The sequence below is a fragment of the Rhinolophus hipposideros genome (genome assembly GCF_964194185.1).
Source record: "Rhinolophus hipposideros genome assembly, chromosome: 20".
NCBI lineage: Eukaryota > Metazoa > Chordata > Mammalia > Chiroptera > Rhinolophidae > Rhinolophus > Rhinolophus hipposideros.
In genome coordinates this window covers 49,212,648-49,233,849 of record NC_138066.1, presented here as the reverse complement: position 1 = coordinate 49,233,849, position 21,202 = coordinate 49,212,648, and the positions used below count along the sequence as shown (strand labels likewise).

The 21,202-nt window shown below is 46.6% G+C and overlaps 2 protein-coding genes across 6 annotated transcripts in view; one reads left to right on the top strand and one right to left on the bottom strand.

The window, feature by feature from the left end:
• Positions 1 to 1,066: 1,066 nt before the first annotated feature.
• Positions 1,067 to 3,638, bottom strand: GALR2 (galanin receptor 2). The gene is made up of 2 exons (XM_081028691.1): positions 3,131 to 3,638; positions 1,067 to 1,910 (listed from the first exon to the last, which is right to left on the bottom strand). The coding sequence occupies exons 1-2, from the start codon at positions 3,496 to 3,498 to the stop codon at positions 1,115 to 1,117; spliced, it is 1,164 nt and encodes a 387-aa protein (XP_080884817.1). The 5' UTR covers positions 3,499 to 3,638; the 3' UTR covers positions 1,067 to 1,114.
• Positions 3,639 to 7,091: 3,453 nt separating this feature from the next.
• Positions 7,092 to 21,202, top strand: part of SRP68 (signal recognition particle 68) — a 29,006-nt gene continuing 14,895 nt past the window's right edge. For 2 of the 5 annotated variants that reach the window (XR_013991927.1, XM_081028684.1), the window contains exons 1-9: positions 7,271 to 7,397; positions 8,277 to 8,386; positions 9,031 to 9,097; positions 11,472 to 11,585; positions 13,815 to 14,010; positions 14,610 to 14,692; positions 14,977 to 15,086; positions 15,449 to 15,531; positions 16,454 to 16,594. Coding sequence is in view for 3 of the 5 variants with exons in the window: in XM_081028684.1 (XP_080884810.1) it covers positions 8,329 to 8,386; positions 9,031 to 9,097; positions 11,472 to 11,585; positions 13,815 to 14,010; positions 14,610 to 14,692; positions 14,977 to 15,086; positions 15,449 to 15,531; positions 16,454 to 16,594 (852 nt within the window). In the remaining 2 variants the exon portion in view is untranslated. Of the gene's footprint in view, positions 7,435 to 8,276; positions 8,387 to 9,030; positions 9,098 to 11,471; positions 11,586 to 13,814; positions 14,011 to 14,609; positions 14,693 to 14,976; positions 15,087 to 15,448; positions 15,532 to 16,453; positions 16,595 to 21,202 lie in introns of all 5 variants that reach the window. The other 3 variants (XM_081028683.1, XR_013991926.1, XM_081028685.1) reach the window with 3 other exon arrangements.

The following is a 21,202-nucleotide window of genomic DNA, read 5'->3' as shown; positions in this document are numbered from 1 at the left end:
AAACACCGGCAGACAAAGCCCAGGCCCCAGCCCTGCCCGCCCTGCACCTGTCCAGGCTTTCCTGTCCCGCTCCATTTCCACCACCTGGAATGTGTTGCCATGTTCAAGGCCCAACAAGTGGCGGGAGCAAGCACAGAACCCGCCCCGCCTTCCCTGGCGGTGTCCTTCCGATCTGGGCAGACGTGCTAGGCCTCCCTTGGGTTTCCACAGTGGGCACCATCCTGGCTAAGTATCCAGGCCCTTTTCTAAGTATCTTGCACTCAACGATGTGAAATGGGCACACCCTTGAGAATTTTCTTGCCTCTCCTTAAACACAACCGACTTCAAGTAAAAAGCCTTGACTCAAGGACTCCAGGAGAGAGGCTAACCTGGGGACAGATAGAGGCTAGCTCACGAGTAAAGCCCGAGGGCATTCCTGTTCTGCACCGGACCCTCAGCCTACCCCACCCAGCCGTGCCCTAGAACCGCTGCTGTGCGCCCTGGAGCAGTACCGGCAGGGATGGGAAGCGATTTTCCGGGCTAGCAGGAGAAACTGAGCCATTGGAGACCTGATTCAGATAGCTGCAGCGAGGGAAGAAAACTCCAAGGCTGAAAGTCCGTAGGAACTGATAGGGCTGCCGAGATTCCAAAGGGCCCCCGGGAGCTGGGAGCCAGCGAGGACCCACGACACGCTGGCGCACGAACGCTTCGAGGAACACACGTGTCTGCGTCTGTCATCGACGGACACCTGCCTGCCTCTGTCGCATGCACTGGCAGCTGCTGGTTTACCGATTTATATACACCTGGCGACTCCGGATGGACACGCGCAAAGAGCCTTCGGAGTCGCGCGCTCCCCGGCCTCATTTAGGAATTTCTATGCGGATTTTAACTCGGCTGTCTTGGTGCTGGCCGCCCTCTTCCCCTGAAGCTCAGCAAAGCACCCTGCACCCAATCATCCAAAGCTCCCCTGTGAAGTCCCAGAGGCTTATTGCCATGGAGCCTCGTGACCATGGGATATGCGGAGACAGCGCGTCACTGCACATAAAATGGTTTGTGCATTTTATTAACAGACAAAACTCCATCCACGACTCCCCGATCTCCAATCCTTTAATACCCAAGTGTACCCCCTAAGAGCTCAGGTCACGTTAACTGTCAGGATGCCATTGGGAGCCTTTTGGTCCCGACAAGACGGGCCCAGGATCCCGCGCGAGGCCGAGCCGCTAGGAAACGCCGGCGCAGGGGCAGCAGGCCCGGCCACCTCGCTCAGGTGCGTCAGGTCGGTGGACTCACGCTCCAGCACGCTGCCGCTGCGGGTGCCCTGCGCCGCGACGCACACGCGCCCTGAGGCTCCGCTGGGGTCGCGGCGCAGCAGGCCCGCGCAGATCTTGCGGAAGCCCTTGCGGAAGTGCTTGGAAACCAGCGCGTACACGATGGGGTTGACGCATGAATTAGCGTAGGAGACCAGGTGCGAGAGGATGCGCAGCGCGTAGGTGGCGCGCGTAAGTGGGAAGCGGCCAAACCACACGCAGAGGATAAGCGCGTGGTGAGGCATCCAACAGAGGCAGAAGAGTGCCGCTACGATGACGATCATGCGCGTCACCTTGCGCTTGGCGTGCCGGGCGCCTGAGCCGGCCACCACCGGGTCCACGGCGCGCCACAGGTAGTGCAGAGTGCGCGCGTACGTCAGGCCGAGCACCAGCACCGGCAGCAGGTAGCTGAAGACAAAGGTGCAAAGGTCCATGGCGCGGCGGCGAGCCGCACTCCACGCAGGGTGGCACACGGTCAGGTTGGCCAACCGCGACTGGCGGTAGTAACTCAGGTAGGGCCCGGAGAAGAGCAACGACAGCCCCCAGATGAGCCCGATGGCCGCCAGCGCGTTGCGAGGCGTGCGCAGCTCGCGGGAGTGCAGCGGGTAGCGGATAGCCAAATACCTGCGGGTCGGGCCAGGAAGGGAGACGTGGGCTGAGCGGGCAGATCCGCGGGAGCAGGGCCGGACCTCTGCTCTTCGAGCTCCACACCCGCTCTCGAGGAAGGTCGCTAGCGCACGGTCACACCGCACACGCCCAGAGGGCGACCCAAGTGCATCCCCGGCACAGCCGCCTCTAGATGTGGGGCGGGACGCAACAACAGGAAAGGCGCGCGCATAGGCCACGCGTCTGCTCTGCTCGTCCCCGGGCTACGACCTGCACACTCCATCCGGGAGGACACACCGAGATGTAACTGGCCTTGGGGCTCCGGGAGGCTGTGATTACCCACCAGGGACGGTGCCCGGACAGGCAGGACCCAGGAGCCTGGAGACGCGTCGGACAAGGTGCCGCCAGGGCCAGGGATTCCTTAGAGGCGCCGAAGCTCTGTGGGTCCCACCAGCGCCCTGGGAACCCACACACTCCGTGCTCAGTGGAACCGGGAGGTAGATGGGGGATGTGACCTCACCTCCATGCTTGTCTGGGGGAGCTGGTGAGGCCGTGGGGGCGGAGGAGGCCAGGGAGATACCGTAGTCAGACCCGGATTTCCTCCCCAGGGATCATCCAGGTGTCCTTCCAAGCTCCAGTTGGGGGGGAGGGCTGGGGCGCGCGCCTCTCCCTGCCCTTGACCCAGGCGTGGAGGTGGGGCGCAGAACGGGTGGGACGCAGCATGGGCCTCCCGCCAAGGACCCAAATTCTGCAGTCTGGTGAGCCAGAGTCGAGTGCGCCAAGCAAACCTTGGCTTCGAGGCTAGCGAGGTGGAGGCGCCAGAGTTTGACGCCAGAAGACAGACCACTGGCTTCGCGCACAGGATTGAAGAATGGGCGACTCTGAACAAGTCTCTGAACTCGATCTCGTCCGTAATTTACGCACGGTAATCCCTCCCCTCCTCACCCCACAGGGACATTGAGCTCAAGCGGGACCAAGCTAGGGAAACGCTTGGTATCCGGAAACACTGCGCTTTGTCAGGCGCCCGTGGCGCTGGAGAGCTGAGGTGTCCAGCCTGCGGCCCCTAGCACGCACTTGACGGAGGCATCCCGCCGTCCTCCATTCTTCTTCTTCTTTTTCCCGTGTGTCGTGGACTCTTACCCGGTCCCTTTGGCGTCCCAGTGCCCTTTTCTACTCTCTGAGAGTCGCCCCTTCACCCTTGAGTGCCCGACCCCTGAGCTGCCAGGGCGCTTGCTTACCTGTCCAGGGAGACAGCGGCCAGCGTGAAGCTGCTGGCATGCATGGTGAGGAATATGAGAAAATGCACGGCCTTGCAGAGCAGCGCGCCGAACACCCAGCCGTCCAGGGTGTAGATGGTGGCCTGGAAAGGTACGCAGCACAAGATGAAACACAGGTCGGCCACGCCCAGGTTGAGGATGAACAGGTTGGTTGTGCTGACCGCCTGGCCGCCGCGCAGCAGCACGGCCAGCACCAGTGCGTTGCCCACGGTGCCCACGAGAAAGATGAGCGCGAATAGCATGGGCACAATGACCGCCTCTGGCTGCCAGCTGTCCCCGCCGCCCGCCTCAGTCGCGTCCTCCGGCCCAGGGCCACCGGAGCCATTCATGGTGCGGCTGAACCCTAGGCTACCCGGGCTCCTGCAGCCGTCTGGGTCTTGGCGAGCGCGCGGCTCCGGCGGCTCCAGCCACTGCAGCGTCCGGCGCGACTCCGCGGAGCTGCAGGCGGAGTGAGCCTCGCCGCGGCTGGAGCTGGAGACCGGGATGCGCTGGGGTCAGAGGGAGGAGCGAGCAGCTGGGAGAGTGGGCTGGTTCCCCGAGGCGGCCGGCCGAGCGGGAGGAAGGGCTGTTGGGTGGCCTTGGAGTGTCCCAGGCGAGGCCCGGGCAGTCCATCCCGGGGGCGCAGGGCCCTCTGGAGTCATCGGCGTGCTTATGCCCCTGAGTCGGGGCTGTGCCTCTGGGTCCGGGCTGTGCCGGGGTGAGAGGCGAGCCGACCTCCTCGGCAGACGCGACCATGCCGACCTGCCTGTGGGCCGCGCTGCTGGGAGCATCTGCCTGGGACCCTGCGCGCCTCGGCGCTTTCCCGCAGCCTGGCGGGCGCGCCTGACTTCCCCGCGCTGGCTGGGGGACGTCCTAGGAAGATTTCCCCGCGGGCCCTAGGGGGTGAGGGGCCGCGCGGTTCTCCAGAACTGGCGAGTGGGAAGGCCCTACCGTGTACTCCACGCCTCCCTGTTTCTACTTCCCAGGAGCATCGCGCCTCAGGAACCCCAGAGAACCCGGTGGGGAGGACGGAAGGAGGTTTCTGAGGGAGCTTGATTAGCTTCATCTCACTCCCTTCTCTCCCCCACCGAACGTTTCTCCCTCCAATTCAATCCATAAATACCGAACATTTCCTGTGTGTGTCGGGCTGTCCTTGGCGCTATGCCTCCGTTTCTTCAGCTGTAATATGTGCTAATAACACCTTCTCAGAGGGTTCTGGTGAGAAGGAATGAGACATGTCTGACAGGCCTGAAGCCAGTGAGTTGAATCTGAAGGATTCAAATTTTTCTTTCCCCTTACGCTAATCAGATATTTAAAAAAGGGAAAACTTTAAGGAAATAGAAAATAACAGAGTTCCATGCAGCACTTTTTTTTTTGGATGGCCAGGAGTGTGTTTAGGTTGCAATAAAACTTAACTCTTTCTAATTTTGATACTTTAGTCATCACACAATTGTGACATGGAATCATACCTGTTTCTGTAAAATTTAAATCGCCCAGTTCAATTGGTCTGAAAATCACCACCTTCTGCCACTGTAGCTTGATCTCTGTTTCACCTTTCACTGCCCTGTTCCTTGGGTCCCAGTCAAGAACATTGTTTTTCTTCCTTTCCTCCAGGATCTCAGCCTCAGAAGCTCCTCTGGGTAGGGAGACCTTATTCACACCCCTGCCCTGCTTGGCTATTCATTGAACAGGAAGATGGTAACAGTTCATGTTTATGGGATGCTTGTCATTTATTTATTTAGTAAGTATTTAGTAAGCACCTACTCCTTGCCAGGCACTGTTCTGGGTCCTTGGGCTCTACCAGTGAACTCTACAAAGATGATTCTAGCAGAGAAGACACACAAAAACACAACTCAATTAAACTACTAACCTATTACAAGTTGATAAGTACTTGCAGGCAAAGCAGATTGCGGTAAGGGAATTTGGGAGTACGAATTTAATTGTGGTAAAATCCAGAAGGGGTGGTGATGATGGTGCAATTTAAAATGGGGTGGTCTGGCAGACTTCATCAGGAAGGGGACATTTGAGTAAAGACTTGAAGGAGGTGATGGAGCTAGGTTAGCAGATATCTAGGGGAAGAGAATTCCAGACAGAACAGCCAGTGCAAAGAAAGGCTTTAGAGCAGGTGTGTGCCTCAGTCCCTAAGCAAGGAAGCTGGTATGAATGAGCTGAATGAACAAGAAGGAGGTTGGCAGGGAGGAGGTGAGAGGCATAACTTATTTCCATTGTAAGGACTGTGGCTTCTAGTCTGAGTAAAATGAGGAGCCACTGTAGAGTTTTGACTAAAGGGCTAATACAATCTGACTTACCTTTTTATAAAAAGCTGTATTGAAATATAATTTTGTGGAGGTCAAATATATGATGACGGAAGGAGAACTGACTCTGGGTGGTGAACATACAATGTGATATATAGATGATATATTACAGAGTTGTACACTTGAAACCTATGTAATTTTATTAACCATTGTTACCCTCAATGAATTTTAATTAAAAAAACATAATTCACATACCATACAATTTACCCATTTAAAGACTTCATTTGGATTTTAGTAGATTCACAGAGTTGTGCAACCATCACCACAATGACTTTCAGAACATTTTTGTTCTCCCCAAGGAAACCTCTACTTTTTAGCCATCAGCCTCCAATCTCCATCCCCCAGTCCCAGCCCCAGGCAAGCACTACTTTCTTTCTGTCTATAGTGTTGCCTATTCTGGACATTTCATAGAAATGGAATCATACAATATGTAGCCTTTTATGTGGCTCCTTTCACTTAGCATAATATTTTCAAGACTCATCTACATTGTAGCATGTATCAGTACTTCATTGCTGTTTATAGTCATTGTATGGTTATACCATATTCTATTTATCCATTCACTTGTCAATGGATATTTGGGAGACTTACATTTTTAAGATTTATTTTTAATTGTGGTAAAATACAAAAAACATATAATTTACCATCTTAAACGTTTTTTTTTTTTACCATCTTAAACGTTTTTAAGTGTACAGTTTAGTAGTGTTAAGTACATTCACATTGTTGTGCAACAGATCTCCAGAACTTTTTAATTTTGCCAAACTCATTTCCCCTGCCTCCCGCCCCTGGCAACCCTCATCCTACTTTCAGTGAATTTGTCCACACTACATATGTCATACAAGTGGAATCATACCATATTTGTCTTTTGTGACTGGCTTACTTAGCAGAATATTTTCAAGCTTCGTCCGTAGCATCGGGTCATTCCTTCCATAGGATAATGAGGTGCTAGCTCCTTGTGGTTTTGATTTGCATTTCCCTAACCATTCGTGGTGTTGAGAAGAGACTTACTTTAAAATGCATCAGTTCATTTAATATTCATAACAACCGTCTTAGTTGGTTATTCCCATTTCACAGAGGATGGGAAGGTTTAGAGGGAGAGTTAGTTATTTGCCCAACATCTTCCAACCAGTAACAGTGGAGCCAGGATTGGAGGCGCAGCACTCGAGCCGGCAGGGCCACACTGCACAGCAAACATCCAGTCTCCCTGCCTCCACACTTCTCTCTCCTCCGACTGCTCGCCTCAAAGTGCAGAAAAGGACACCGGTCCCTAGCAAGACAGAAAGTTCCTACATCAGGACACTGGTTGCTGACTCCGCCAGTGCTTTCCTCTGGCCATGGCTTTCTCAGGGTTGGCCCCCGAGGAAAGCGCTGAAGCTGTTACCTCCCAGGCGGGGCGCTTCCTTCCTGTAGGGGGGCACTCCACCTCCTGAGTCCCCGGGACCCCAAACCCAAAGTCCTTAGACACCGCCCCAGGCCTCTGTGCGCAAGACAGAAGACGAATCTTCCGTGCAGGGATGCCAGAGGTGAGGGTCCATTGCCAGATGCTCCGCCCTTGGTGGATGGAAGGTGGGACTGCCCCCGACAAGACCTCAACCGCTGCGGTCCCCCAGCGCCTGCGAGCCCTCAGCCCCGCCCGCCACGCTTAGGAACCCGGAATCCGAGCCCACGCGCAGGCGCGCTCCAACAAGTGGCCTCTGCCTGCGGGCAGAGCCTTCGGCCGCGGAGTCCGCCACTATCCCGTCAGCCTGTCCTGGCAGGTTCCGCTCTCTCCCGCCGCGGTCGTCACGTCTCCTCTATCCCGTCCTGCTCTGCGGCGCGGGGGCAAGATGGCTGCTGAGAAACAGGTTCCTGGCGGCAGCGGCGGCGGCGGCGGCGGCGGACGCGGTGCCGGAGGAGAGGAAAATAAGGAAAACGAACGGCCATCAGCCGGATCGAAGGCAAACAAAGAATTCGGGGATAGCCTGAGTTTGGAGAGTATCCTAGAGTAATAGGGCCTAACTTGGAATGACTACGTGTCCATCTGGCGGGCCGGGGGCGGGAGAGGCAGCGGGGCCCCGCACGTCCTCGGCAGGGGAGGCCGAGGGTTGCTGTTTCTCTCGCCCTTACTTTTTGACACTCCAGAGTGTGTCTTTTGGCCGGCCTTTTCTCGCCTCTGCTTCGCCCTCCAGGCTGGGGGACGGCCTTTTCTTTCAGGCGGCACCGGGCTGTTGGGCAGGTTTGGGCATTTTCCCTTCAGTTCCCCGGTGGGTGGGCTGGTGACGGGGATGACACTCTGGCCACCCCGGTGAGCTCCCGCCTTGGCACCTTGAGCCACTGAACAGGGGAGAGGAAACTGCAGTCTCGACGTTTGGGCTTAATCCCTTTGTCTGCCAGCCGTCGGAGAATGGGTAGTAAAAATCAGATGTTCTCGAAGTGAAGGCAGAGATTGACTGCTCTGAGGAAAAGCTTGCTGCCCATTTTGAGGCCAAATCGTCGTAGATTTTTAACGTGACTTGTGTAGCTTTCTTAACAGATCCTATAGGCACTTTTTCATGTGGAGAGTCGTTCAGACGAGCTAGAAGAATTGGTTTCCAGTTTTCATCAGCGCATGATCACAATTGAGTGCTTAGGACACTAGTTTGTGGCTTTTTGAAATGAAATAACAAATGGAGAAAGTGTAGCTGAATTTCTGAAATAATACTTGTAGCCTGACATCGTAAGGTAGTTTAAGCTTTCGGGGAATTGGAGTTTTACCTCTTGGATTGGTGGTGTAGTTCCAAATAGGTGTTAGAATGCCTTGATTTTACTACGAACCTAATCTCTTTGTCCCTTTTAAGTTACTGAAATCCTTTTAGTGCTCAACATTTAAAAATACACCTGTAGAGAAGCATGAGGAAACTTGAAAAGAAAACTAAAATTACAGATAAATGTCATTGGACTTCCTACAGTACGTAATCTTAAAATATTTGGTGGTACATAATCTCCCCCAGGGTACATAATCTTAAAATATTTTAAGATTCTTAAAAAGGAGAGATTGGTCAGGACCTTTCCTGTTGAAAGAAACACTTATTTTTATGCAAACTGTGGCCTAGTTTGGGTGGCATGTGCTAACCATAGGCACATGTAGCAACACAGCTGTTAAGGAAAGTTAGATTTGGCAGGTGTAGGAGGTCATGCAAATAGAGGACTAATACACGTCATTTATAGTCTGAATCTGCCTGAAGGAGTGAAATACTGGGTCCAGGTATAAACCAGTGGGAACCACCCCAGTTATGGTCGATATTTAGAATCCAGAAGCTTTATTTAAGCTGTTGGGTTTCAGTGATCATTAATGGCTGTTAGGGCCCTCCTTTTTAGTTTAAAAGTAGTGACAGTTCAGGCAATTAACTTTTCTACACTCTTAGCCCTGTCCTGTGACAAGACAGCTACTTTTGAAAATGCTTTCAAGAGGTTTCACTTCACTAGTTAACATACTAAAGTATTTCAGGAATGTTTAGTGCTATGGTTTAATACAAATATAGACTCAGGGGGACACGTTTCGATTTGCTTGAATTCTTGCCATTGTAAGCCTTTCCTTAATCTTGGCTCTAGTTCTTCAGATTGTTAAGGAATCCCAGCAGCAGCATGGGTTACGGCATGGAGATTTTCAGAGGTACAGGTTAGTATCGCGTGTAGGACGTGTGGGGTTTCAAAGTTGGGTTGCTTTATTAAATGTCCTACTTACTCTGCTGTATCCGAAGGTATGCCTAGAACATCTAGCTCAGAACTTGAATTGAATCCCGAAAAGATACTTAGCTTTCAAATTTAAAATTTTCTAATGAATAAAAGGAGCCAATTTTGCCTCACAATATTGCAGCTAGAACCTTGGAGGCTTCTGCTGAAATTAACAGGCAGTTAATGGTCAGCATTTTTTTAAACTTAACCATATTTTAGAGTCTTGGTTAAATGTAAAGCTTTTTAGTGTTTTCAACATTATATAAGGGACATTTCATTGTAATTTATTGGTAATCTTTTATAACAGCCTTCAAGTTGGAAAACAAATGTATCATGACTCTTACAAAATAGAATAGATACCTAACGTATAATACAATTCAGTACTTCGAAAGCAGAAATGTCCAACTGTTTCTATATTGTAGACACAGGCTTTGGCTACCTGATTTTTAAAAGTACTACTAAAATACTCTACATCTCAGATACTGAGGAGTCAGCCGTGAGGTGAAGGGTCAGCAGTGCTGGGGCAGAGTGAGCAAGGCGGGGAGTGGGAGGAAGGAGGTGGGAGACGTAGGCAGGGCCGGAGTGTGCATGACCCCATAGGCCCCGGGAACCTGTTCAGGTGCTCACCTAAGTGTGTGGGAGGGAAGCCGTAAACAGGAGATTGGTAGGACTCAATTTTTTTTTTAAATTATTGAGGAAATTTCCAAAAACAAATGAAGAGATGATAGTACAATGAACCCATTACACAATTATTACAGTGATCAACTTTCTTTCCTTTCCTTTTTTCTTTTTTTTTTTTTTTAAATGAGGTCACAGCTCACAGGGCCCCATGTGGGGATCGAACCGGCAACCCTGGTGTTATTAGCACCACGCTCTAACCAACTGAGCTAACCGGCCACCCATTTTACCCTTTACGTTGTATCTGTTCCCTCTTTAAAAAAAAAAAATTTATTGAAGAATTTTAAAATCATTTGATTGAGGTGTAACTTACATACAGAGAAGTGTACAGAAATTTAAAAATACTATATTCGGTTTTCCCTGATTTTCTTTAAAATATGTTTAAATTTTTTTTTATCTGAAATCATCTCAGACTTGCAGAAAATTTGCAGGAACAGTCATTTTTATGTCTTTAAGTACATACATACATTTTATATGTGTACCTACCAAATAGTATTTTTGGTCTTCTAGTCTTTTTCTATGACTTTTTCATAAGTTTGCTCATATTGTATATACAATTTTAGGCTAAACATTCTGTTATATTTCTCCCTGCCTATGAAAATGTTCTATACACATGACTTTTAGTAGTTGCATTATTACCCAATGTATAGGCATAAGATAATTTATTTACCTTTTCCCCCAAGTTGATTATATATACAATAGCCAGTTTTGTAGGTTTAAAAATTTTGTTTCCATAAATCTCTGTTTGAACTTTGTCTGATTATTTCTGATAATTTCAAATAATTATTTGAAAAAAATTATTCCAAATAATTTCTGATTATTTCTTGAGTATAGAAGTAGGCTGTTGGTTTAGGAAATATGAATATTTTTAAGGATCTTGATAAGTGTATCCATATTGCCAGAAAATTCTTACCAATTTGTATTTTTCCTCATAATGTATGAGTGGTCCATTTGATTTTTATGTAAAAGGGTAAGTGATAATTAAAGCAGAAATTATAAATGGAGGGGAAAAGCTGTTAGTTTTCTTTTTAATAAAAGGAAATTGTATGTATTTTTACACTAATATAGTCAAAATATATTTATTGAACATCCATATTGTTAGGCATTGTGCTAAGAAATTTGAAAGTAAAATCATCTTTGCACTGAAGGAGTTCACATTAGTGAGACAGACGTGGAAGGACATCATTATAAGGCCTATACGATAATAGAAGTAAGAATAAAGAGCTACATGAGCTCAGAAGGGGGGGCTTGGCTGGAGGTTCCTACTCACTCTTTCAGAGCCCACCCTAGGTCCTCCCCAGCGAAAGTGTTAACAAGAAGACAATGATTACTCGTGTCCTATACTTTCAATTTGATCTTTGCCTTGTTTCCTTGGTTGCCATTTTCTCTGCATGACCCTCCCCACCTAGAGTGTAGGCTCTTTGAGAATGGGTACTGTGTCCTCTATAGCTGCAGTTTTCTGCGACACCAGTCCTACTGTCCGCATGTTTTAATTCAGTCAATGTTCACAAGGCGATGTGAGGTAGCTGTAGTAAGCATAAGTCGAACACCTCAAACCTTTGACCTTACCTTATTATAGAATTTATTGTTAAAACTACTTTCAGCTTGGCTGAGTCATTTTTGTTTGTGGTTTCTTACAGGGGTTACTGTTCCCGTAGACAAAGACGTCTCCGGAAAACGCTCAACTTCAAGATGGGAAACAGACACAAGTTCACAGGGAAAAAAGTAACTGAAGATCTTCTGACCGATAACAGGTACTGACTGCTCAGTGCTAGGAGCTAAATGCTTTTTGCTAATATATTTATTAAATAATTACAACGTGTCAGATGTTTTGCCAAACTCTTTAATTATCTCATGTGATTTTTTTTTTTAATTTTTTTATTGGGGAATATTGGGGACCAGTGTGTTTCTCCAGGGCCCATCAGCTCCAAGTCACCCTTCAATCTAGTTGTGGAGGGCGCAGCTCAGCTCCAAGTCTAGTCACCGTTCTCAATCTTTAGTTGCAGGGGGCACAGCCCACCATCCCATGCGGGAATTGAACCGGCAACCCTGTTGTTCAGAGCTCGTGCTCTTAACCAACCGAGCCATCCAACTGCCCCTCATGTGATTCTTTTAGCAGCTCTGCCGAGTAGGCATTCTTACTATTCCTGTGTTATCACATGAGGAAACTGAGGCTCAAAGAGTTTCAATAACTTATTCAAGAACTGTGGTAAAAATCAGTGACTAGAATCTAATCAGTTATTGGGTAAGGTTCTAGAATGGAAATTTTAATGCCTGAGTGCTTGCTTAGACATATCTTAGAGAAATCGGGCTGTGTGTAAATTATTCCAGAAGAATTCTGTATTTCAGTGCTGAATGCACCCATGCGTAGTATTTGCTGAGGGTTAATCTGTCCAGCAGCATATGTTGAAGGTCTCTAGGTCAGTTCCTCAGACTTCAGCCTGTGGGACAAATTGGTCCTCCTGCCACCTGTTTTCGTAAATTAAGTTTTACTGGAATGCAGCCTTACCGTTTGTTTAGGTATTGTTTACAGGTGCTTTTGTGCTACAATAACAGTATTTGTGACAGAGACCCTATGTCCTGCAAAGCCTAAAATATTTACTGTTGGGCCCTTTATAGAAACCGTTCACTACCTCCTGGCCTACTATGTGGCCAGGATGGAGCTGAACACCACATTGGTTGTAGAAGAGTGGGGAGGCAAAGTTCTTGAACCTCGCTGACTGTCATCTTGTTGCGAGATGTTGGTCAAGTACAAAACAGGGAACACTACACGACAGCGAAACTGCCATATTGGGTGTCATTTGCTCTTCAGAATTCTGAAGTCTTGGAAGGGAGACGTTAGCTTGGGGGTTCTTGATGGGGAAGCCAGAAAGCCTGCATGGAAGAAGCTGGGCCCTGAAGGATTTGTGAGAGGAAAGAACATTCTGTGTCAGGGGAAACATCCGACTATGGTATCTAAATGCGCACCAGGAACTGCCATGCTCTAAAGCAGGGGTGTCCAAACTTTTTTCAACGTTTTTTACCTAGGGCCATATGCGGTAACATATACAAACAGCCGGGCCACTCACTCGAGGTGAAGTACGTATTGCCTCACCTGGTTTATTTAAGTAAACTAAATATATTTTTGGAATTTGCTGCGGGCCAATTAAAAATGGATTGCGGACTTCGGTTGGCCCGCAGACTGCAGTTTGGACAACCCTGGTCTAGACAGTTGTTAGTCTCTGCTCAGACAGTGAAGAGGCTGGGAGCTTGTGTGTGGAGACAGAGAACAAGAGCAGCCAGATGTATTGATTAAAATTGATGAGATAGAGTCAGGAAGTCTCTTATGATAACAAAGTCCCAGAGATAAGATTAAGCTGATGTTTAAGGAAGATTAATCAAGGAAGTGGTTAAAAAAAGATTCATCATAATAATAATAAAATAGCTAACTTATTTAGCACTTAGTAAGTGTTAGGCTCTGGTCTAAGCGTGTTACATGTATTACTGCATGGGTGAGTAAGGCACAGACAGGTTAGTACTTTGCCCAAAGTCACACAGCAAGTGAGTGATGGCACTGAGATTCCACCCCCAGAATAGAGCCTTCTCCTTAACCACTTCAATATATTGCTTCTTAAGGCCTTGGTTTCCAACTGGTTTGGGATGAAGGAGGTGTTTATACAAAGATGAGACCAGACTTATTCCTGGACTGCCTCGATTTGCTAAAATTCGCAAGGGGTCAGTCCAGATTTGCCAATTTGAGGTGGGAACAGGCTTTTCAGAGAGATGTTTCTGGTGGGTGGTCAGAAATCTGAGGTGCAGCCTGAGTCGGGAGCCGAAATGCAGATTTGGGAGTCATGATTGCTACTGTGAGAAGAGTAGTTAGGAGAGCCAGGGAGGGTGTAGAGAAAAGTTGAGAGGCGGAAGATGGCCTTGGAGAACATCTGAATCTGCTGCTCCTGGCCTTTATGTATTGTTTAGCTCGTTTGTTCTTGTCTCTGGTTTAGATATTTGCTTCTGGTTCTGATGGATGCTGAAAGAGCCTGGAGCTATGCCATGCAGCTCAAACAGGAGGCCAACACTGAACCTCGAAAACGGTTCCACTTGTTGTCTCGCTTACGCAAAGCCGTGAAGCACGCAGAGGAATTGGAACGCTTGTGTGAGAGCAGTCGCGTGGATGCCAAGACCAAGTTGGAGGCTCAGGTCGGTGTCTTCACATCAGCTGCGCTCGATTGGTAGAGAGTAGAGACGAGACTTGAGAGAACAATACAGTTCAACAGAACGGAGTTCCTCACGTTATAAATGGATAGTGAGGAGAGGAAAAAACTTGATCTTGCTTTTTCAAGGTGAAGTTGGCGTCTCTTGTTTTTGAGCTTCTGGTTTTTAATCGTTAGCTCTAACTTTTAAAGAAAGGTCATGTTTCTTTTGGTACATAGCTGGAAAGCTTGCATCTTGTGTCTCGGAGAGTTCACAAAATAATTTTTTAATGAATATTTTAAATGAGATAGATATTGCAAGTTTATATTCAACTTTTGATACTTATTTTATAGCCTCAGAGCTGGTTGTTAAGTCAAATGAAGAAAACAAATTTCCTTTATTTTGAAGTTCTCTCCTGGAAAGTAAATGAAGCATAACAAATTACCTATGTGTCCCATTTGATTAGTGAAAAGTTTTTCTCTTTAAAAATCAACCTGAATATCTCTCTATTCTTGATGTCCACGTTCAAAGCAAGTAGAGGAGACTGAGCTGTAACACTGGTCGTTGGATGTTGAATCAGTTCCTCTTTTCCTGTCGCCTCCCAGGCTTATACAGCTTACCTCTCAGGAATGCTGCGTTTTGAACATCAAGAGTGGAAAGCTGCCATTGAGTCTTTTAACAAATGCAAGTAAGTCCTCCGATCCACAGGCTGTGGCCAGCTTTGATTCTAGATAGTCCAGTTCAAGCTGCAGATCAACTGATGGTTGTCTCTGTGAAAGGTAGTACAGCTTCTTTTTTTCCTGCCCTTTAGAAATGTTGATTCTTCTCTTTCACCCGTAGAACGTGCCAGTTCTGGTAGTCGGTAGAAGGGCCTCAAAGTGCTGGGTTTTGTTTTTAGCTACTGTGTTCCTTGTGAGTTCGTTTTCTTATAAAATAAGGCTGCTGTGAGACGTGATGTCACTTTCCTCGCAGAACAATCTACGAGAAGCTCGCCAGCGCATTCACGGAAGAGCTGGCCGTGCTGTACAACCAGCGTGTGGAGGAAATCTCACCCAACATCCGCTACTGTGCCTATAACATTGGTGAGCAGGGACTGCGTTGGCATTGGTGGGCGGCCTGGTGGCAGCGCATGTCCGAGAGCCTAGAGAATGCATTTAACTTTCTTCCCTTTCCCTTGCATCCGTCCTTGACATGGGGTTTGGTTGATGAAAAAGGTGGAACTGTCGAAGTCAGCCCTGCTCAGCATTGCAGAAGGCAGTTCCTTTGCTTTCATTCCCATCATGCCATCTTCTTGACCCTCACAAGTTTTGTGCAGAGACTGGGATTCACTGCAACGTGCTTGCGGAGAGAGGAGCTCTTTCAAGTCAGAGTTGAACCTAGTGGTTCCCAAGAGTACAAACCAGACCCTTGAGGATTTCCCACTCAATCTCTCTATCTTTTGCAGGGGACCAGTCAGCTATCAATGAACTCATGCAGATGCGATTGAGGTCTGGGGGCACCGAGGGTCTCCTGGCTGAAAAATTGGAGGTAATCTAGTCTGTACATTTTTGCGACAAGTCTGGGGTTTGAAAAAGAAGTAATCCATAATCCCATCACCCAATATAATTGCTATTAGTATATACTTATTTATACCTATATTTTTACCAAAATACTTTTTTCATTTATTATTTTTAAGTACTTGACGTGTGTTTTTTTTTTTTTAACATGTTACACTTATTTCCTGAGCAGTATAGGCTCATGGAGAAAGTAGGGGGATACAAAAGATGGGGGGGTAATAGAATGACATGGGTTACCACCCAGAGGTAACCACTATTACTAATGTATTGACTAGCTTGCAGACTTTGGTATGTGTAGGGAAAAAGGCATGCATGTATTTTTAAAATGGGATCTCCGTATGTACTGTTCAGTAACATTGTTTTTAAATATAATGTCACATGCAGTTTTTCCACTTCAGTAAACACATTTCCACATCATTGCATTTTGATGGCTGTATGGTACGCCATTGTCATATTGGACCGCTTTACCATTATTACGGGGTAAACAGTATTACCATGAATATCTATGTCCCCAGTGTTTGCACACATTCTTAGTTATTTCTTTAGGATAAATTCCTATAAGTGGAATTGAATGTTTTGGCAGCTTTTAGTACATATTGACAAATATCTTAAGTTTCTACTAATTTGCATTTCTGCTTGTGGTGTATATAGATATACTCTTCTCCTGACAGCCTTGCCAAAACCTCGTGTTGGGCTTTTCAACTTTCTGTTATGTCCTTTTAACAGGGTAAGATACACTATACCAAGGAGGAATTTAAATCTAAATTTGTATGTGCTCTACTTTATGAGATAGAATATGTTGGTTATAGAAAGAGACAAATAATCATTTCCTATTTCAGCTCGGTCACTCCTATCCACGGTTAAAACTTTAACTGTTTAAAACTACTTTCCAGGCGTTGATCACGCAGACGCGAGCCAAGCAGGCAGCTACCATGAGCGAGGTGGAGTGGAGAGGGAGAACGGTTCCAGTGAAGATAGACAAAGTGAGGATCTTTTTATTGGGATTAGCTGATAACGAGGCCGCCATTGCCCAGGTAAGAAGGAAGCTCCTGCTCTCTCTTCTGCACGTGTCTGAAGGTTGTTCTTGTTTAAGATGTAGTACGATGTTCATTTATCACAAAACAAAACTGTATCTTAGTACTGCTGGGTATTTGGTAAGTCTCCAGATGCACCCTCTTGGATGAAATTCTTTTAAAAGCTGAATTTGTAGAAGAGGTCTTAGGTTTAAAGGGCAAAGACATTGCCAGTGACAGCCGCGAGCATAGAACCGAGTGCAGTGAGAGGCTGGCTGAAGGTGAGGGTCACTTTCGGCCCAGCAGGTGGTGCGGCATCTCAGCTGTCATGTCCTTCGTGTCCCTCTGACCTGACCTCTTGTCCTAGCCCTAAGGGGGCCACCTCGTATTTAAGTAGAGCCGAGCTAAGCCGTACTGTCTCGGTTGGTGTGCGATGTGAATGTGATATTCATGCGAAGCGGACTCCTCGGTGCTGCTTCCTGGTATAATTGTTGCCTGTCCGTGGCTGGGAACGACCAGGTGAGGGCCAAAGGTGAGAGATCCTGGTGATCTTGGTTTGTACAGCGCAGACGGCGATGAGGGCACTTTTTAGAGCTTCTCCTCTGTGTGAGGTGAAGAGCACTAAATAAAAGGCCAGGTTGCGGAGTGTCTGCAGCCTCGCCAGGACCAGTGGTGTCTCGTAGGACTTCACAGTAAGCTGCCGCACCTGAATCATTTGCACACGGGATGCTTTGTTGGTTGTGCTGATGAGTGGTTTTAAGCACCCAGACTTTTTAGTGACTTGTTCCAAAATAGCTCCTTTGGGTTGGGGGCAGCTTTCAACAATTGAATTTCTTTATGCCTTTGTGGTGCATATTGCCTGCTCATTTCTCTTTATTTGCTTAAAGGACGGAAGACTAGAACAATACCAGAAAGTTGATTTTTTTTTTTTTTTTTTTTTTTTTTTTTTGCCTTAAACTAAAAGACCGAGAAACTTTTTTTGAGAGCATTTCATTGACACTATAGTATGATGGTATCGTTTCTGGACTGGGACTCTGGTAACAACCATTTAGATTCTGTGATTGGGTTAATTCTTTTGTTTTAAAGTGATACATGCTGGAAAAAAAGAACTGCCATCAGTGACAATGAGACAGGAATTCTGGCTAGATTAATTAAGAGTGGAGGGAGGCCCATAGGGGCAAACTAAATGGGGAAGCACTTTAGGGATGGGGCCACAGAATATATCAGATGAGGGATGAGAAAAGCTAACATTTTTTTATTTATTTTTTTTGTCCCCCCACCCCCCTGATTTTTTTTTTTAAGCCATTGTTTCTCAGTCTAATTGTGTAGGACACAGCTCCCTGGCCCATGCTGGTACTATGAGCCTTGCGCTGCCCTGGTTTGAGGCAGTTGGTCACTGGTCGTTGGTCGGCTGCTCACAGCAGTTCTAGTCAGCTGCCAGCCCCTCACAATGGCTGCTGGCTACTCACGCCAACTGCCCGTGGCAGCTCACGCCAACCTCCGGCTGATCACGGCAGTCCAGCTCCAGGGAGAGCCGTTGTTCACAGTCTTAGCTGTAGAGGGCGCAGCTCACTGGCCCATGTGGGAATCGAACCGGCAGCCTTTGGTGTCAAGCGTGCCACGCTCCAACCACGTGAGCCACCAGACTGCCACCCTCCCCTCCCCCGCCCAATATTTATTAAGTAAGCTTTACAAGTATTCAGCTTAAAGTTCAGCAAATATAAATGATGTTTTAAGAGATCAATCTATAGTCTCACTTCCCATATACCTTCATTAATCCTGCTTTGTACTAAAAGAAAAACAGTATCTATTTCCTTTTAGTCTTTTTCATAGTCATAGATGTTATATATGTTTTTCTTAGAATTATACTGAGATCCGATTTTATATCCTGTTTTTATTAACATTTGTAAGGCTTTTACATGTTCTTACAAATCATTTCACAAAACTTCTTAAATACCCATTGTATCTGGGCAGCGATACCACAGAGATGAACAAAGGAGAATCGTGACCTTCCTTAATGTCCCGGATACGCCGCTTTATGCTCTTAGGTTTTTACCGTTTTAGCCCTGTGGGGTGGGTAGTATGCCTGTTCTGAGGCTGCGTACTGCCCACAGCCATGTAGCCGATGGAAGGGAATGCTTCCATGTAACCCATGCCCCTTTGACTCCAAAACTCATCTTTCTTGAACTTTCCCCCATATCCTGTTCGATTCAACAGAGAGCTAGTGACAAGATCGTTTTGTTTGGCTTTGGTGAATAGCTAAATGTAATTTCACTTAACAGTACACGAGCAGAGTCCTGGGCCTGTGGTAAGGACGTGAATAAGCAGAACCTTAAGTCAGGGGTGTCCAAACTGCAGCCCGCGGGCCAACTGCGTCCCACAGTCCGTTTTTAATTGGCCAGCAGCAAATTCCAAAAATATATTTAGTATATTTAAATAAACCAGGTGAGGCAATACGTACTTCACCTCGAGTGAGTGGCCTGGCTGTTTGTGTATTTTACTGAATATGGCCCTTGGTGAAAAACGTTGAAAAAAGTTTGGACACCCTGCCTTAAGTGAAACAAATAGTCCTGGCAGAGGAATCAGCTCCAATTCAGTAGGTTAGTGGGGGGAGGCGAGTTTCCCATGTGAGAGGAGAAGGTATAGAGGTGTTTTATCCAAATTTATCTTTTTCTTGTTTTTTTACACGTAATTAGAGAACACAAACCTATATGGGGGAGGACTTTTTGCCTTATTTGTAAAATAATTCAGTTTGGGCTAAATTAGACCAAGTGAAAGCATTTTGCAGCTGCACAGGAAGCCTTTGCTTTAAAAATTGCAGATCACTCCAGTCATACGATGATTGGTTGAGGTTTGTGCAATCTTTTTTTTCCAGTTATAGTTGACGTTCAATATTGTATTAGTTTCAGATGTATAGCGTAGTGGTTAGATATGTGTATAATTCATGAAGTGATCCCCCAATTAGTCTAGTACCCACCTGGCACTATACATAGTTACTGCAATATTATTAACTATGTTCTCTATGCTGTACTTTACATTCCCGTGACTGTTTCATGACTACCAATTTGTACTTCTCAATCCCTTCGTTTTTGAAAGGATTATTCTCAAACTTGAGTTTTCGATAGTTAAAAGGTTGACTACTGGAGATCCAGGCCATAGCCACCCTTTCTAAGGCAGTTCAGGATTGGCCAAAATTTTGGCAAGGAAAAGCAACGACACTATTCCAACCTTGAATAGATAAAAAAGATTTGAAGTCAGTTATCGCAACACAACTGCTGCTAGTTCTGTGTTCCCACCTCATCTTCAGTGTGCATGTTTATATAACTAAATATATTCTATTTAATATCCATCTCTAATAGACACAGATATTGGCAGGTGTACTTTTTAAAATGCTCTTTAATCAAAGCACATCTGTTATTGGATGTTTGCATTCTATATAGTTTTTCAGCACTAAATGATGATGAGTGAATCTTTGTATAAATTTTTTCCATATTTTGGATTACTGTTGCAGAATAATTCCTAAGATGAGAACATCATGTAGATTTAAAAATATATATATTTGACCTCTTTCTGATTGAATAGTTAATTTCAATTAAGAGTTTTCGATCTTGGGGCCGGCCCGGTGGCTCAGGCGGTTAGAGCTCCATGCTCCTAACTCCGAAGTCTGCCGGTTCGGTTCCCACATGGGCCAGTGGGCTCTCAACCACAAGGTTGCCAGGTCAATTCCTCGACTCCCACAAGGGATGGTGGGCTGTGCCCCCTGCAACTAGCAATGGCAACTGGACCTGGAGCTGAGCTGTGCCCTCCACAACTAAGACTGAAAGGACAACAACTTGAAGCTGAATGGCACCCTCCACAACTAAGATTGAAAGGACAACAACTTGACTTGGAAAGAAGTACACACTGTTCCCCAATAAAGTCCTGTTCCCTTTCCCCAATAAAATCTTTAAAAAAAAAAAAAAAAAAAAAAGGAAAGAAAAAGAGTTTTGGATCTTGATTTAATGCAGAAGATGTTTATTTTAAAGCTTTTGTTTATTGTTAGGCACCTGCCCCAAAAAGTCAGATGGAGGGAGAGCAAAAGAATCTCAATGTATTTGATAGTTTGGGTTTTTTCTTCACATGCTATGTTTTGTTACAGTCTTTAGGATCCTTATTAATAAGAAAACAAACCTTCAATAAACAATTCTTTACAATAATATAAAAGCTCAATAATGAAGACGATGCATTTTTGTGTTGTGATGACATTTTCTAAAGCTCTCCACCATCCATTTAAGCCCATTATCCTCTGTGTGTTACTTGGCTTGTTACTAAATTTAAAAACATACAAGTGCGTCTGCACACAAAGGTCAGAGCTTTCCCACTGCACATGTCTCATGCATGTCCATGGATGGTTGGTCCAAGATTTTATGTTGAGCGTAAGTCAGGACCGGGAGCCAAGGTTTCCTGTCCCCACTACTGCAGGCTTTCGCTGCTAAGGGTAGCTGCTCCTCTGTCCCATTGGGTCGTCAGGAAACCTAGTGTAAGGCTTTTCCTGTACCAGTGAAAACTGTGACGTGCAGGGACCCGAGGAACATTGTGTGGGTTTTTAATTGCTGTTCCTCACGATGGAATGGTGTGTCCGAGTGTACG